This window comes from Chanodichthys erythropterus, chromosome 19 (genome assembly GCF_024489055.1).
Source record: "Chanodichthys erythropterus isolate Z2021 chromosome 19, ASM2448905v1, whole genome shotgun sequence".
Classification (NCBI taxonomy): domain Eukaryota; kingdom Metazoa; phylum Chordata; class Actinopteri; order Cypriniformes; family Xenocyprididae; genus Chanodichthys; species Chanodichthys erythropterus.
In genome coordinates, this window is record NC_090239.1 from 18,902,043 (window position 1) to 18,916,362 (window position 14,320).

The 14,320-nt window shown below is 38.2% G+C and overlaps 1 protein-coding gene across 7 annotated transcripts in view; it reads right to left on the reverse strand.

The window, feature by feature from the left end:
- ep300a (E1A binding protein p300 a) overlaps positions 1 to 13,460 on the reverse strand; it is a 35,096-nt gene extending 21,636 nt beyond the window's left edge. For 2 of the 7 annotated variants that reach the window (XR_010892763.1, XM_067370033.1), the window contains exons 1-6: positions 12,935 to 13,459; positions 4,614 to 5,242; positions 2,828 to 3,004; positions 2,407 to 2,728; positions 2,169 to 2,288; positions 1,746 to 1,949 (exon numbers count right to left, since the gene is read on the reverse strand). Coding sequence is in view for 6 of the 7 variants with exons in the window: in XM_067370033.1 (XP_067226134.1) it covers positions 1,746 to 1,949; positions 2,169 to 2,288; positions 2,407 to 2,728; positions 2,828 to 3,004; positions 4,614 to 5,242; positions 12,935 to 13,028 (1,546 nt within the window). In the remaining variant the exon portion in view is untranslated. Of the gene's footprint in view, positions 1 to 1,745; positions 1,950 to 2,168; positions 2,289 to 2,406; positions 2,729 to 2,827; positions 3,005 to 4,613; positions 5,243 to 12,934 lie in introns of all 7 variants that reach the window. The other 5 variants (XM_067370037.1, XM_067370036.1, XM_067370035.1 and 2 more) reach the window with 5 other exon arrangements.
- Positions 13,461 to 14,320: the final 860 nt, after the last annotated feature.

Sequence of the window (14,320 nt, forward strand, 5' to 3'; positions counted from 1 at the left end):
TAATAAAAATTCTGGGGTCGGTAAGATTTTATTAGAGATATTTTAGAAATGCTCTCCAGGGTATTGTTTGATCAATAATACAGTAAAAACAGTAACATTTTGAAATATTACAATTTAAAATAACTTTATCAATTTAAATAGATTTTAAAAATTGATTTTTAGCAGCTATTACTGCAGTCTTCAATGTCACATGATTCTTCAGAAATCAATCTAATATGCAATCTAATATTAATATGATTTGATTCTCAAGAAATATTTCTTATCATTAACAAATTTGAACAAAGGTTCAAAAGCACAGCATGTTTTTGAAACAGATTTTTGTAACATTATTTTGTGCATTATGACTTAAAGGGTTAGTTCACCCAAAAATGTAATAAATAACATTATTTTCTCGCCCTCATGCCGTTTCACACACATAAGACCGCCATTGATCTTCGGAACGCAAATTAAGATATTTGTTGAAATCTGATGGTTCAGTGAGGCCTCTATAGCCAGCAATGACATTTCCTCTCTCAAGATCCATTAATGTACTAAAAACATATTTAAATCAGTTCATGTGAGTACAGTGGGTCAATATTAATATTATAAAGCGACGAGAATATTTTTGGAGCGCCAAAAAACAAAATAACGACTTATATAGTGATGGCCGATTTCAAAACACTGCTTCATGAAGCTTCGAAGCGTTATGAAACTTTTGTGTCGAAAAAGCGGTTCGGAGCACCTCAGTCACGTGATTTCAGCAGTTTGTCGGTTTGACACGCGATCTGAATCATGATTCGACACAAAAGATTCATAACGCTCCGAAGCTTAATGAAGCAGTGTTTTGAAATCGGCCATCACTATACAAGTCGTTATTTTGTTTTTTTGCCACACCAAAAGTATTCTCGTCACTTTATAATATTAATATTGAGCCACTGTACTCACATGAACCGATTTAAATATGTTTTTAGTACATTAAAGGTGATAGAGAGGATTTTTTCGTCGACTGAGAATCCAAAGACTGTTACTGAGTTTTTGAAATGAACACATGCGTAAGAACAACCCCCCCTTTTTCACAGCTAATTTCAAAGGAACGCCTCCCAAAACTCGTGCACGAGTATTGCAATACAAGTGTTTACCACCGGCATTCGCTGTGTCGTGTTTTTTGGATTCATTATGTCGGACTCACCGCAGGTAACTCATAATCTGCAGTTGTTATTCCTGTCTCCTGACAAAAACATTGCATGCAGTGCCAGTGGAATGTGGAAAGTTACTGGAGAGCGCAGCCGCGCTCGTCTCTAACGAGGAACGTCATGGCAGTGATTGACAAGCCAGAGGGCCATGATCGCGTAAACGATTGGCTGATGTTTTTAAGGCCCTACCTCGTGCACAGATGATGTATATTAATATTATTACTTTCAGTGCACCTAATAAATAGTCTTTTATCAGTTAGTAAAGGCAGTTTCAAGTAATATTGCAAAAATGTATAAAACAAAACATCCTCTTTAGCACCTTTAAGGGATCCTGAGAGAGGAAATGTCATTGCTGGCTATGCAGGCCTCATGGAGCCATCGGATTTCAACAAAAATATCTTAATTTGTGTTTCGAAGATCAACAAAGGTCTTATGGGTGTGGAACGGCATGAGGGCAAGTAATAAATGACATTATTTTCATTTTTGGGTGAACCCTTTAATGTTCACTTTTGATCAAGGTATTAATTTCTTTTAAAAAAACTCATACTTCAAATAAAATCTGAAGCCTCTTACCCATGGTGTTCATTGCCCGTTGTGTTTGTTGGACAGGCTGAGGAGCCTGGTTTCCCTGGTATGTGAGGCCCAGGGCCGCGTAGGCCCTCTCGATGGAGCTGGGGTCTATCTGCCCTTGGGTATTGAGATTGGGGGCACTGGGCGGACCACCAGTTACATTACCCAAAGAAGAACTTAACCCCACACTTCCAGTGCCTAGCAAAGCTGAAGCCACGTAGAGAAAAAAGCAGAAATAAACCAAAATAAGAGACAATTACCATAGATCTAGAATCTGAAAATAGTAATAAAAACGTTGCAAAGTCAAATTCTGTTACATTAAGGACAATAAATACCACAAGGTTACAGAGGTTACAAAGTAATTTTGTATGTTTGAAAAAGTAAGATGGGTTGAGATGCAACAGAATGTTTTGCATTTATACACACACTCACTCTGTTGATTCCTCTTGTCTCCTGCATTTTTCAAAGGTAGACATACAGGGCAGTCATGCCGCGTGCAGTTCTTCCAGTGAGAGATTATCTGTCTGGAAGAGGCACAGTGTGCCACTAAAAAGCAATAAAATGCAAACCCAACATCAGAAATAGTGCCACGTTGTTTAAATAGGCAGAACAACAGAAACAAAAGTGCTACGCTGTTACGGTTCTGTGCAGTTTACACACTCACCTTGGCAAGATTTGCCAGCCTGGCAGTGCGTCATGTGGTTGAGGACGTTCTTCATGGTGCGACAGTGGGGCAGGTTACACTGCCGTACTTCCCCATTGGCCTGCTCCCTCCGCTGGCACTTGTGGGCATGGAGCAAAAGCACCAGCTGCTGCTGTATGAGTTTGCGCTTTTCCGGATCGGCCGCTGGAGGAACACCTCCCGCCGCTGCTGCAGACACGGCTGATGCAGCTGATCCGGGACCAAGAGTTCCTTGGGCATTGGGCACCATGCTGCCCGTTCCTGCGCCTCCGGCAGTGCCCGCTGGGGAAAGCTGGGAAGCCTGCTGTGGAAACCCCAAATTAACAGACATTAAGATATCTTGTGGCTTCTTTAAAATGAACAAGTCTAAAGTCTGCATACAAGGCTCTGAATGAATACATACCATGCCAGGTATGCCCTGCATAGGCTGGGGTTTCTTGTCGAGGTTAAACTGGGCCGGACTGTTGGACAGACCTACTTTGTTCTGGAGCTGAGGGGCCAGCCCTGCAACACCCAGACCCTGACTGGCAGGCTGACCATATGGGCCTCCATAGGGGCCTGAACCTGCATTCAGCCCCATCTGCAACAAACAGACATAGGTTTTCTTTTTTTTTTTCTTTTTTTTGAAAAGCATTGTCATCTCCCTATGTATGAAAGTAGGGCCCTATGATTGAGAGAACGCTGGTGGAATTGTGGAATCCAGTCACACAAATGGAATTTACTGTGTAATGCAGAAGGTCACCAAACTTTGAAAATTTGAATGGATAAATCAAGAGTAGTGCTGTACACCTAATCAAATTATGATATAAACTAGTCTGTTAATATTAAACCATCAAAGGATTGATACTGAATTATGAAGTCTGCATGTTCTGCGCATCTTTGTGTGAATGAACTGCACAGTTGTCTACTACACAAGTGCATGTGACGCTCGTGGCATTTTCAATGTGTGCGGTCTTGCTCTAGGAGGATGCTCCATATGAACTTCATCTCCAGAGCTGCTCTGAAATTTTACTTTTCAGCATTTCACCATTTCATTTGATAAAACTAATGTCAGATACACACAGCAACTCTTTATTACAACCCACCAAAACAATGACAGAAAAATATAACTATTGTAGAGAAGAATGTACTTCTCAAAGTAATAACAACAATACAATTTATTAAAATATTTAAAGGAATATCACACAATTTATCATCCATGTTTTAATTAAAGTAGTGAACCTCTATTGTGCAGTGCTCAGTTTGCCAAAAAAAAAATAAAAAAAAAAAATTAAAGGGATTGTTCAGTCGACCAGTTCCATGTAATGTAATGGGTCGTGAGACAAACTAAACAGTGAAATTACACATCAAATATTCCAAAGATGGTTTCTGTCATTTTAGGCAGTTTTTAATCATACTGATGCAAGTTAAAATGTTTGCTCTTTAAATAAGTTTGTTTTTAATTAGTTTAGTTAGTGATGCATTAAAACCGCGGGTTTTGACGTTATGATTGACAGTGGAGATTTACAGCTTCTCTGAGCGAAGTTGTCACTGAAGCACCAACAGACTTTTCTCTGGATCTTCGGGTGGAGATTGAAGCATTAACTTTAATTTCTACATTTCCATAACTGTTTATTACACACCGGCATCATGAGTTGTTCTGCAGTATTAGCCAACATGGGTGGGGCCTTGATATCGCGGCTCCACTTCACGCTCACTACTGCGCAGACTCTGGCTCCAAGTTCACTATGCGCAGACTCAAGACTCAGCGCCATATTGGCATACTGGCCGCTTCACTCACTACAACTTTAATTGAATATCCCTGAACTAGGGACTTAATTTTGTCCATTGGGAACTGATTCCAATGTCAGATTATCATCTTTTGCTAATTGCCGTGATCTAATATGAGTGACATGAAGAGAGGGATTATTGTCCCGCCCTCCCACTGGTGCAGGTGCACACATCTTTATAGATAAGATGTTATTTCAAAGGGAAATTATTGTTTTTGATTAAAAATTACGAGGGCACATGAATTTTAAAAATATAAAATATCTTATCTGTAAGATTTTTTTAAGTGTTTTGTGAAAATAAAATCTAAAACCTTCTAATTTACTATCTTCTTAAATATATCGGCCCAATACTGATAACATTATAAGTCACATTTATTGACTGATAGAGATGTATTGGGAATGTGTTGATGATGTCAATACCTTGTTCATTGCTCCAGGTTGCTGTGCCCTCAATCCACCCTGGACTCCTGTCTGCTGCTGCTGCTGCTGCTGAAGAGCCTCTGCTAACAGGTTACTGTTGCTGCCCATGCCCGGGTTGTGATGTCCTATTCTGGGCGATCCATTCATCATCTGTGCTCCCAGCATGTTTTGCTGCTGGGGCACGAGCCCTCCTGGCTGCTGCTGTCCATTGCCTTTCTGAGGTCCAAGCATATTCCTGTTCATGTTGCCCACCATCCCTGCCATCTGCTGCTGTTGCATAAGGGCGGCTTGTTGTGGGGAAAGATGTTGCTGCCCTTGCGGACCCATGCCCTGGGTACCCGGAGAAGACTTCATATTCCCGAAAAGCCCCATTGAAGCTCCTGCTGGGCTGCCCATCGCACCCTGCTGCGATGCTGCAGATGCAGGTCCGTGCCGAAGGAGTTCTGAGAGCTGCTTGTGCTTGGCCGCTGCATCCTGGCCACTGGACACAACTCCTCCAATGGCCCCGCCCCCACTACCCAAATTGGCGTGCAACTGGCCAAGGTCCCCTCCATTTTCTAGACTCAGCTCTGAGGAACTGATCAGCTCATCTGGAAGGTCATGCTCCAGGTCAAAAAGCGAGCCAAAATCTACAGCAGAAAATGAGAATTAAGAAGAGAGATTAATGATGGGAGAATATCATGTAATATTTTTGGTCCTGGAGCCGGATTCACGAAACATTCTTAAGAATACATTTCTGCTATTTTCTTATCTTTTTTCTTAAGTTAGAAAATAAGAACATTTTGCATTCCCAAAAACTTCCATTAAGAATTTAAGATTGTTCTTAAGACAAAATTTAAAAGTATACATATTCCTGAATAGAATGTTCTCAAAAATCATTTTAAATAACTTTTCAAAGTCAGGATAACCTTCAAGCTGTGGGTTAGTTCACCCAAAAATGAAGTTTCCGTCATTAAATTCTCACCACTCGTTCATCTTGGGAACCTGTGAAATTAAGACAAATTAAGATATTTTGGATGAAATCAAAGTTTGTTTTTTTGTTTTTTTTTCCCATAGAAAGCAACAATTACCACATTCAAGGTCCAGAAAAGTAGTAAAGACATAATTAAATTGGTTCAACCTTAATGTTATGAAGTGACGAGAATACTTTTTGGTGTGCAAAAACAAAACAAAAACAAAAACAACAACTTTATTCAACAAATTAATCTCTTCCTTGTCAGTCTACTACGTTGTTTAGGTTGCAGGCTTCCAGACTCATTGGCCGGATCCTGCATCAGCATCACACGCATGCGTCGTGCTGCTCACGTGAACAGCGCCAGCAAATACTTGTGTTCTGATGTGGAACCCGGATGTGCTGCACTGTCTATACAATGTAGACAAGCATAGGAGAATGACAGAAAAAATAAATTGTTGAAAGTCGTTATTTTTGCGCACAAAAAGTATTCTCGTCGCTTTCTAACATTAAGGTTGAACCTCACATGGACTATTTTAACAATATCTTTTCTACCTTTCTGGGCCTTGAAAGTGGTAATTAAATTGCTGTATATGGTGCAATCCGAGAGCTCTCGGATTTCATCAAAAATATCTTAATTTGTGTTCTGAAGATGAACAAAGGTCTTACGGGTTTGGAACAATATGAGGATGAGGAATTAATGACAGAAATTTCATTTTTGGGTGAACTAACCTTTTAAAGTCATTTATTACTCACCCTCATGCCATTCCACACCCACAATACCTTTGTTGCAATGACATTTCCTCTCTCAATATCCATTAATGTACTAAAAACATATTTAAATCGGTTCATGTGAGTACAGTGGTTCAACATTAATATTATAAAGCAACGAGAATATTTTTGGTGCGCGCAAAAAAAAAACAAAATAACGACTTATTTAGTGATGGCCGATTTCAAAACACTGCTTCAAGAAGATTCGGAGCACAATGATTCAGTGTGTCGAATCTGCTGATCATGATTCATGATTCGATACACTGATTCATTTATGCTTCGATGCTTCATGAAGCAGTGTTTTGAAATCAGCCAGCACTATATAAGTTGTTATTTTGTTTTTTGCCACACCAAAAATATTCTCGTTGTTTTATAATATTCATATTGAACCACTGTACTCACATGAACTGATTTAAATATGTTTTTAGTACCTTTATGGATCTTGAGAGAGGACATGTCATTGCTCCCTATGGAGGCCTCACGGAGCCATCGGATTTCAACAAAAATATCTTAATTTGTGTTCCGAAGACTGACGAAGGTCTTACAGGTGTGGATCAACATGAGGGTGAGTAATAAATGACAGAATTTTCATTTTTGGGTGAACTAACCCTTTAAAAGGCCATTCATTTTTTTTCTTCTTTTTGCATTCCACTGCACAGCTTTTCATAGATTTTCTATGCAAGCATGCTATGCGAATGTGTTTGGCCGTTGGCGTTGTTCTTGCAAATTGCATCTTTTGCAGCATCTTGTGCATGACATGCTGTTCTAAAAATGCAGCACTCAAGTTAAAAGAATTTCACCTTTTAAAAATTCTATCTCTAGACCTTTTTTTTCTCATTCCACTGACCTGTGCCTCACGTTTTTACGCAGTACACAAACGCATGTTGCGTTAATGGCCACTAAGTCAGTGCAATCAGTGCTATTATACTTATGAAAAAATTATATATAGGCCCACTGACAAGAACTATAAAGTTTTAATAATCATTCTAATTTTATGGGAAAAAGAATTCCACAGCACAGCACAGCTATAACTAAAATGACACAGAGGGGCCATATTGTTGGAATCACTTTTTTCAGCTAATGATCGAAAACACTGACAGCAAATCAGAATTCACCAGACTTTAAAGAGCTTGAGCATTTAAACAAGTGGCAGACAACAACTGCAGTGCAGTTATTATAAACAGATTATAAACAGAATTTTATCATCCATTGGTGTGAATACTATATAATTTTGTTATAGTTATTATTCATGCAACGGCATGAATATATCACATGGGCAGCTAAAATGGATAAACCCTCCCAAACAAGATTTATACTCACCCTCATGTCGTTCCAAACCCATAAGACTTTTGTTCATCTTTGGACCACAAATGAAGATCTTTTTGATGAAAATTGACAGCATTCTGTCCCTCCATAGACTGCCTTCACAAGTAGAACTTTTAAAAGTTCATAAAGAGTTCGTAATAAACCTCTTACGGAAGCTCAAATGTGCTGCATAACCAATGAGGTTCATTCTCGTGTGTTACGCAGCACATTTGAGCTTCCAGAAGAAGTTTGTTCTCGTGCGTCATTCAGGTTCGGTTGAGCTTTTGTTTATGTTTACTGATCAGTATATACACGAGTAAAACCCTAAATTAAATAAAGCAATTATATGAAGCAATTGTGTCTTCAGAAAGTTTTAACTAAACCACTCGATTCAAATGGATTAGTTTTACAATCTCTTTATTAACTTTTTGAAGCCTCAAAGTTCTGGTTGTGAAGGCAGTCTATGGAGAGACAGAAAGCTCTCAGATTCATCAAAAATATCTTTATTTGTGTTCTAAAGATGAACGAAAGTCTTACGGGTTTAGAACGACATGACAGTGAGTAATTAATGACAAAAAAAAAAAAATCTCACCCAACTACTGCTGCAAACTATACTGGGAACTCTCTCATTTGGTACATTACTATAATATTAGAGGTTAAAATTAACAACAGAGACCATATTCAACTGCTATTTATTTTCAGATATAATAATTACGCTCAAATAAAAACTGAAATGTTTGTATACAAATTAGTTGCACATAAGGAAGTTTTTATATACACTTGTCTTCAATGATAAATTTATTCAAACATATGTAGAGCTGCCCCTAATAGTCGACTAAACGTTAAGTCGATTAGAAGAGGCTTAGTCCACCAAAATTTTATTAGTCGGTTAGTCACAGAAAGAAAAAGAACTTGTGGCAAAATCACGCAGTCCATGAGGGACAGGTCGTTAATGGCGGGTAATTACAGTATGTTGGGCAGGAAATCCAAACATTCACCTCAAATATGGCTCATCATTTGAAACATCTACGTAGCAACTTTACAATAGCCTGACTACGTCAGACTTCCTACTTCCGCTCAATTTCATTTCGCTTCTGTACTCAGTCTGAGACAGCGTCAGAGCTTTCTGTTTACCACCGGTCTGGAAACAGCCAGGCCAATCAACGAACAGAGGGCGGGCTGAGAGCCGTGACGTAGATGCTAAGCGCAGAGTTTTACATTGTAGGTTAGAGAAATCGAAAACCGAAACGACCGCGGAAATGGGAAACGAGACACGGGATGCAATTCGCTCTGTTATGGAGAACATTCAACTCTTTTTCAAACTGAAGCCAGAACAAGAAGAGTGTTTGATAAACATTTGTTTTATCATGTGTTTACAACAGGTTTACAGTGGAAGTTCAATCATAGATTTGAGTTCGATGCATGATGTCTGTGCTTCGATGCGGCTGTACAGGCACATAACATACGTCATAACTAAACGTATCTGATTGGCTTACGGGTAACCAATGATTTTAAACTTCAGACAAGCGCCCCCTGGCGAGAGAGAAAACACTTCTCTATTATGCCATTCCAGACTCTGTCTACGAAGCAAAGTGAAGTAGCAGAGTCTGGTATTACCAGGCTAACTTTACAAGGCCACTCACTCTAACGTTAACCTAGATAAATGTGTGCTACAAGTGTTTGTGTGGCATGTGGAAGCTGGAAGCTGAAGTATAGTGTTCTTACTGCAAGGCATGGAGACACCGGCGCGATCACTTGCATTAGTTCCTGATAATGGCACAAACAACTTAAAATACACATTTCTGGTCATACAGATAAGAGTAATACATAATTTCTTTCTAAAGGCGAATCCACTATCCCCCTTGCTATTTTTAATTTTTTTATCGACACATTCATAATCATCATCGGCAAGCTTTATGTGTGCGCTTGAGAGCGGAATAGGCTATATTACGCCTATATATATTAAACGCTGATTATGGTTTAGTTTTCTGCTCAGTATACATTAAGTAATTAAATTAATCTAATCGTGCGATTAGTCGACTAATGGCTTAAAGGTGCAATATGTAATATTTTCTGTCCGCTAGAGGTCTCTAGAGGCGATTCAAAACAAAGGCGTAGCTTGATGACTCCAAGTTTGAGCGCGGAATCTTGGGACATGTGGTCTTCACCTCAACAGCCTGTGGAAAACAATTGGGATAGGACTCGGGAAGAAATCATGTTCATGGATGTGGTTATTAACGTTACTGTAGTATGAAACAGAGCAGGACTGAGTGTCATGGGAGCTGAATGAGGCCGCTTGAGCGAGCAGTGTAACTTTTATTATGCCACGGTCGCCGGCGCCGCTTCCGCTTTTCCGGTCATGAGTATGAGGCAACACAGCTCTGTTTATCATTTGAATGTGTTGAAAATGATGTTATAACGTTACTCTGTGCGTTCGCTCAGTGGCTGCTGTGAGACGCTTGTTGCACACTGCAGTAAGATAGATCGATTTTAGAATATATTAAATGCTGGATGGCTTGTGTTGATAAATGGCATGCAATTCATTTTAAAACATTGTATGATGGAGAAAATGCTCTATTACTGTTACTAAAAATAAAGCTGCATCTGAGTATGCTATGTTAGCTACTTGACAAAATAGTGTTTTTCTCTGAGGCATGGTAAAGCATGGTACTCGCAAAAAAAAACAAAAACAAGAAAATTAGATTTAAACAATAAGACTAAACGTGTTGAGCTATATAACAATAATTAGTTTTTCTGTCTAAAAATATATCCAAACAGTTGTTCCCTTGTCTATTAAAACATGTAAATATTAAAGAATCTTTGGTATTTCCATGGTTTCTACAAAATAAAAACGGAAATCGAGGGTAACGCGGGTATGACGCAATTGACAGGCGACTCCTCACACGTCCCGGAGCCTTGGTTAAAATTGCAATTTTTTCATGATTTACAAATAGTTGCAAACATTTGGGATATTGTAAGTACTTAAGTGAACAAAATATATAACACTGACCTAATGGTTTTGGATATTTTACTGCAAAATTCTTACATATTGCACCTTTAAATGAACTACTACTAGTCGACAAGAAAAATCTTTTCACAAGCTGTTTTATTGACGGCTGTGACATCTCTCTGCGGTTGAAACACTGCGCGATTACATAAGACATGACACATTTCGGTAGGTTGTACTGAATCTTTTAACATCATTTGATGATCATGCATGTTTTTTCATGTTTTAAAGTAGAAGAAAAGTGGACTCACATTTCCACTTGAACTGAGGTGCTACATTGTTCAGTCACGTCACATTTGAGCACATTAAAACAAAATGTATTGTTTGAATTTTGTGATAAAATGGGCAGAACTGGAAAGCTGCGACTTTGTTCAAAGCACAAAGCTCTTTGCGATTATTCGATGGGATGCACGCTACAAATAATGTTTGGTGTAGGGAAAAATCACAGACCTGTTACTGTTAATCCATTTTAGTCATGTTGACTTGCCCTAAATTCTGGATACAGGATATAATCGGCCCTAATCATCTGCTGTTTTTAAACAACTGTCTGATAGTGAAAATAAGTGCTTTTGTCGGCCGATACATCGGTGCATCCAGCTGGCTGTGGTTTGACGGGGAGACCAACACACACGAGTATGTTGATGAATTAAGACATTAAGTATTCAGGTAGTTAGATTCTTCGTTTGGGAAGTAATGCAATCACCATTTGCATCCACTCAAAAGTTTAAAAAAACTAAACAAGAACAGCTTGTAATTTCCTAACGTATATGTACACTATATTGAGATGTATAGCATTGTCTCATCTACCAAATCAGCCATTGGTAAAACAGGTGAAAATGGTCAGTTTACTCATGAAATTGTGCTGGTCTTAAAATGAAGTGCAGAAGCTTTGATAAGGGACCACACATTCACGCCACAGACAAAACAATTTGATGTCAAGCATAATGAGTATGAAAAACGTTAGACTCTGGATCATTTGCATTTATGCAACTTAATACATTTACTTTAGTGTCAGAACCGGATCAAACTCGAGTTTGAACAAAAGGTTGAAAACATTAGAGGCATCAACAAAGAAACGTAGTTCGCTTTTGAAGATACGTGCAAGTATAATAACTCGAAGCTTTAACATTTTATAAGAAACAACAGGACACCTATATGCTGAGAATTCACAACGCCTAGCATTAAATGTTCTATGGTTTGTTTTTAAGAGACAGGTTCGCCAGTTTTGTTATGGCTGAACAATGGAAATCAAGATCCGAAAAAAATGACCGACGCACGAAGGGCTATTCGAGCCAGCAAGCGAACTCATTCAAACACAACACAAGTACATTTGTATCCTCCAAATCACACAAATGTGAGTCCATTCAAGCTCCATAAACGATCCCAGGAATTAATCTAAAATAATGAAAAAGCCTCAGGACCTTAAAATAACGAGGAATGAGTTGATATGCATCTAGCTAACAATGGCAGGGAGTTGTTGTGCGGGCCTTCAGCATCAGTCTGTTATTAGCTGACCAGCTAGCTAACCAATATTAATCACTTTTATTAACGTTAAAGAGAACAGAAGAATATGTTGAGGGAAACAAATGAGTTGTGCTCGTTGCACAAGGCCAGTTTATGAAAACAACAGTGTTCGAGAGCAGTCCGAAAGTTTTGAAGTTGATTGACTCAGTTTAGCAGGCTAATTCACGTTAATCACTGTCGATTATTAGTAAAAGATGAAATGTCAAGACATAGCATTCAGAAGCTATTTGAAGAGGTCTAATTATTGTTAAAAAAAATTGTATAAAAAAAACTTTATACATTATAATTATTATTGAAGAACTGATCCAAACTCTTTGCAAGTGAGAACCAAACCGAAACTGGCATTTCACCGGAAAAAAAAAACCCCAAAACAATTATTGAGGAACAATTATTGCCACCGTAGAACTATAAGATTTTTCATGGCACCCGTCAGTTTTACATTTACACCAGTTGACACAAAGCACAGACCCTAGCTGGGGGAGCAGCGTGTGCAGGTCTGCCGCTGTGAGTGAATCCCAACAGCGATGAGAGAAGCGCTAATGCTAACCTAGCTGGAATGACAAGCTAAAGCTAGTCTCGTGCGGATACGACGTCGTTAGCTTCCCAAACTAGCCTGAGCTTGCTAGCCTGTGACAAAACTAAAAGGAAAAAAACATTGCCCGCTAAAAAGACTTGAGTGTGCAACGGTGTATACACAACAAGCAATCGGCGGTTCAAATATCCTGGTATCGTGAATATAAAAAATAAAAAATAAATATTTACCGTTTCCATCGCTGGCTGAGGCAGATAGAGCCGGGGAGGACAGTTTAGGCCTCTTGGCTGAAGGCGGGCCAGAGTCCAGAACGTTCTCGGCCATATTTTTTAACGAATTAAAATATATATCCTCAGAGATAGGCGCGTAAGCCTATTCGTAATCCTCGATTTTAAAAATATCGCTTTTAAAAATATGACTTTTCCCCCTCCTTTTTAGGGACGAAGGGGGGGAAAGTCCCGTGTACAAAATACTCCTCTTTCCTGGGTTCGCCTCTCGATTTCAGCTTCAGCGTATCAACCCCCCTCCCCAGACCGATTTTTGTTCTTTATACAATTCTGCAAGCGGAGGAGGAGGTAGGGGGAGTCGGCTCGGCAAGAAAGGATAAAAAGACACTCGCAGCGGCTCTACAAGAACTCATCTAGTCCCGTCAAGAGTTACAGAATTGAGCGATGATGTATTTGAAAATAATTTTGCTCGTCTGCCATATCTGTTCGCAACAACAGAGGTGTGTTTTGTAGTTTGAGTCGAATGGGGTTGTCAGTATCAAATGGAAGTAAAATTGTGTCAATAAGTAAATTTTATTTTCTTTCTTTATCTATTTTTTTCTACAGATGTCAGCTGGTATTTTAGTTCCTGAAAATGTTTTCATAACAGACTTATTAGCTTATTAGAGCAAGTCTGTTATGAAAATACATTTTTCACATTTTAATTGGAAATTTTCAAAAGTCACTCAAATCTTATCAGCAATACTAGATTTACATTTTTGATCTTAACAGGATTTAGTTAATTTGATGCAAGCTACTTATTTAAAAAGAGGTGCAGTATGCAAAAATCAAAAGCAAGAACTGATTTAAGAATTACATTTTATTTGATTTACTGATTCAAGAATTGCATTGAAATATTGAAAAAAGAGCACCTTATTCTGTAGCCACATTCTTCTGTATATATATATATATATATATATATATATATATATATATATATATATATATATATATATATATCTGTAAATCTATCTTTACAATAGTTTGTTAATTTTTAGTCATTACACAAGAAATTAAAAATGGCAATTAAATATTAAACCTTTATATATTATAGGCCTACTCAGCTTTTTAAATTGAGGTTGTTGTACCCTGTTGGATGACAGCTGTATGATACCTAAATTGTGTTAAATTGTTTGAATAAATATGATTATTAACATTAATTATTAACACAAATTGCCATTTTACATTATTATCTCATTTATTTTAGTGGTAAGGTATTAGAAAATGACTTTCTATATCAGCCTTCGTAGGAACTGATTGTCACACTGCTTTTGATTTATCAATAATACTATTTTACCCTTATATTATTTTTCTATACTTTAGCTTTAAAGTGTTTTAGAGAGGTTTGGA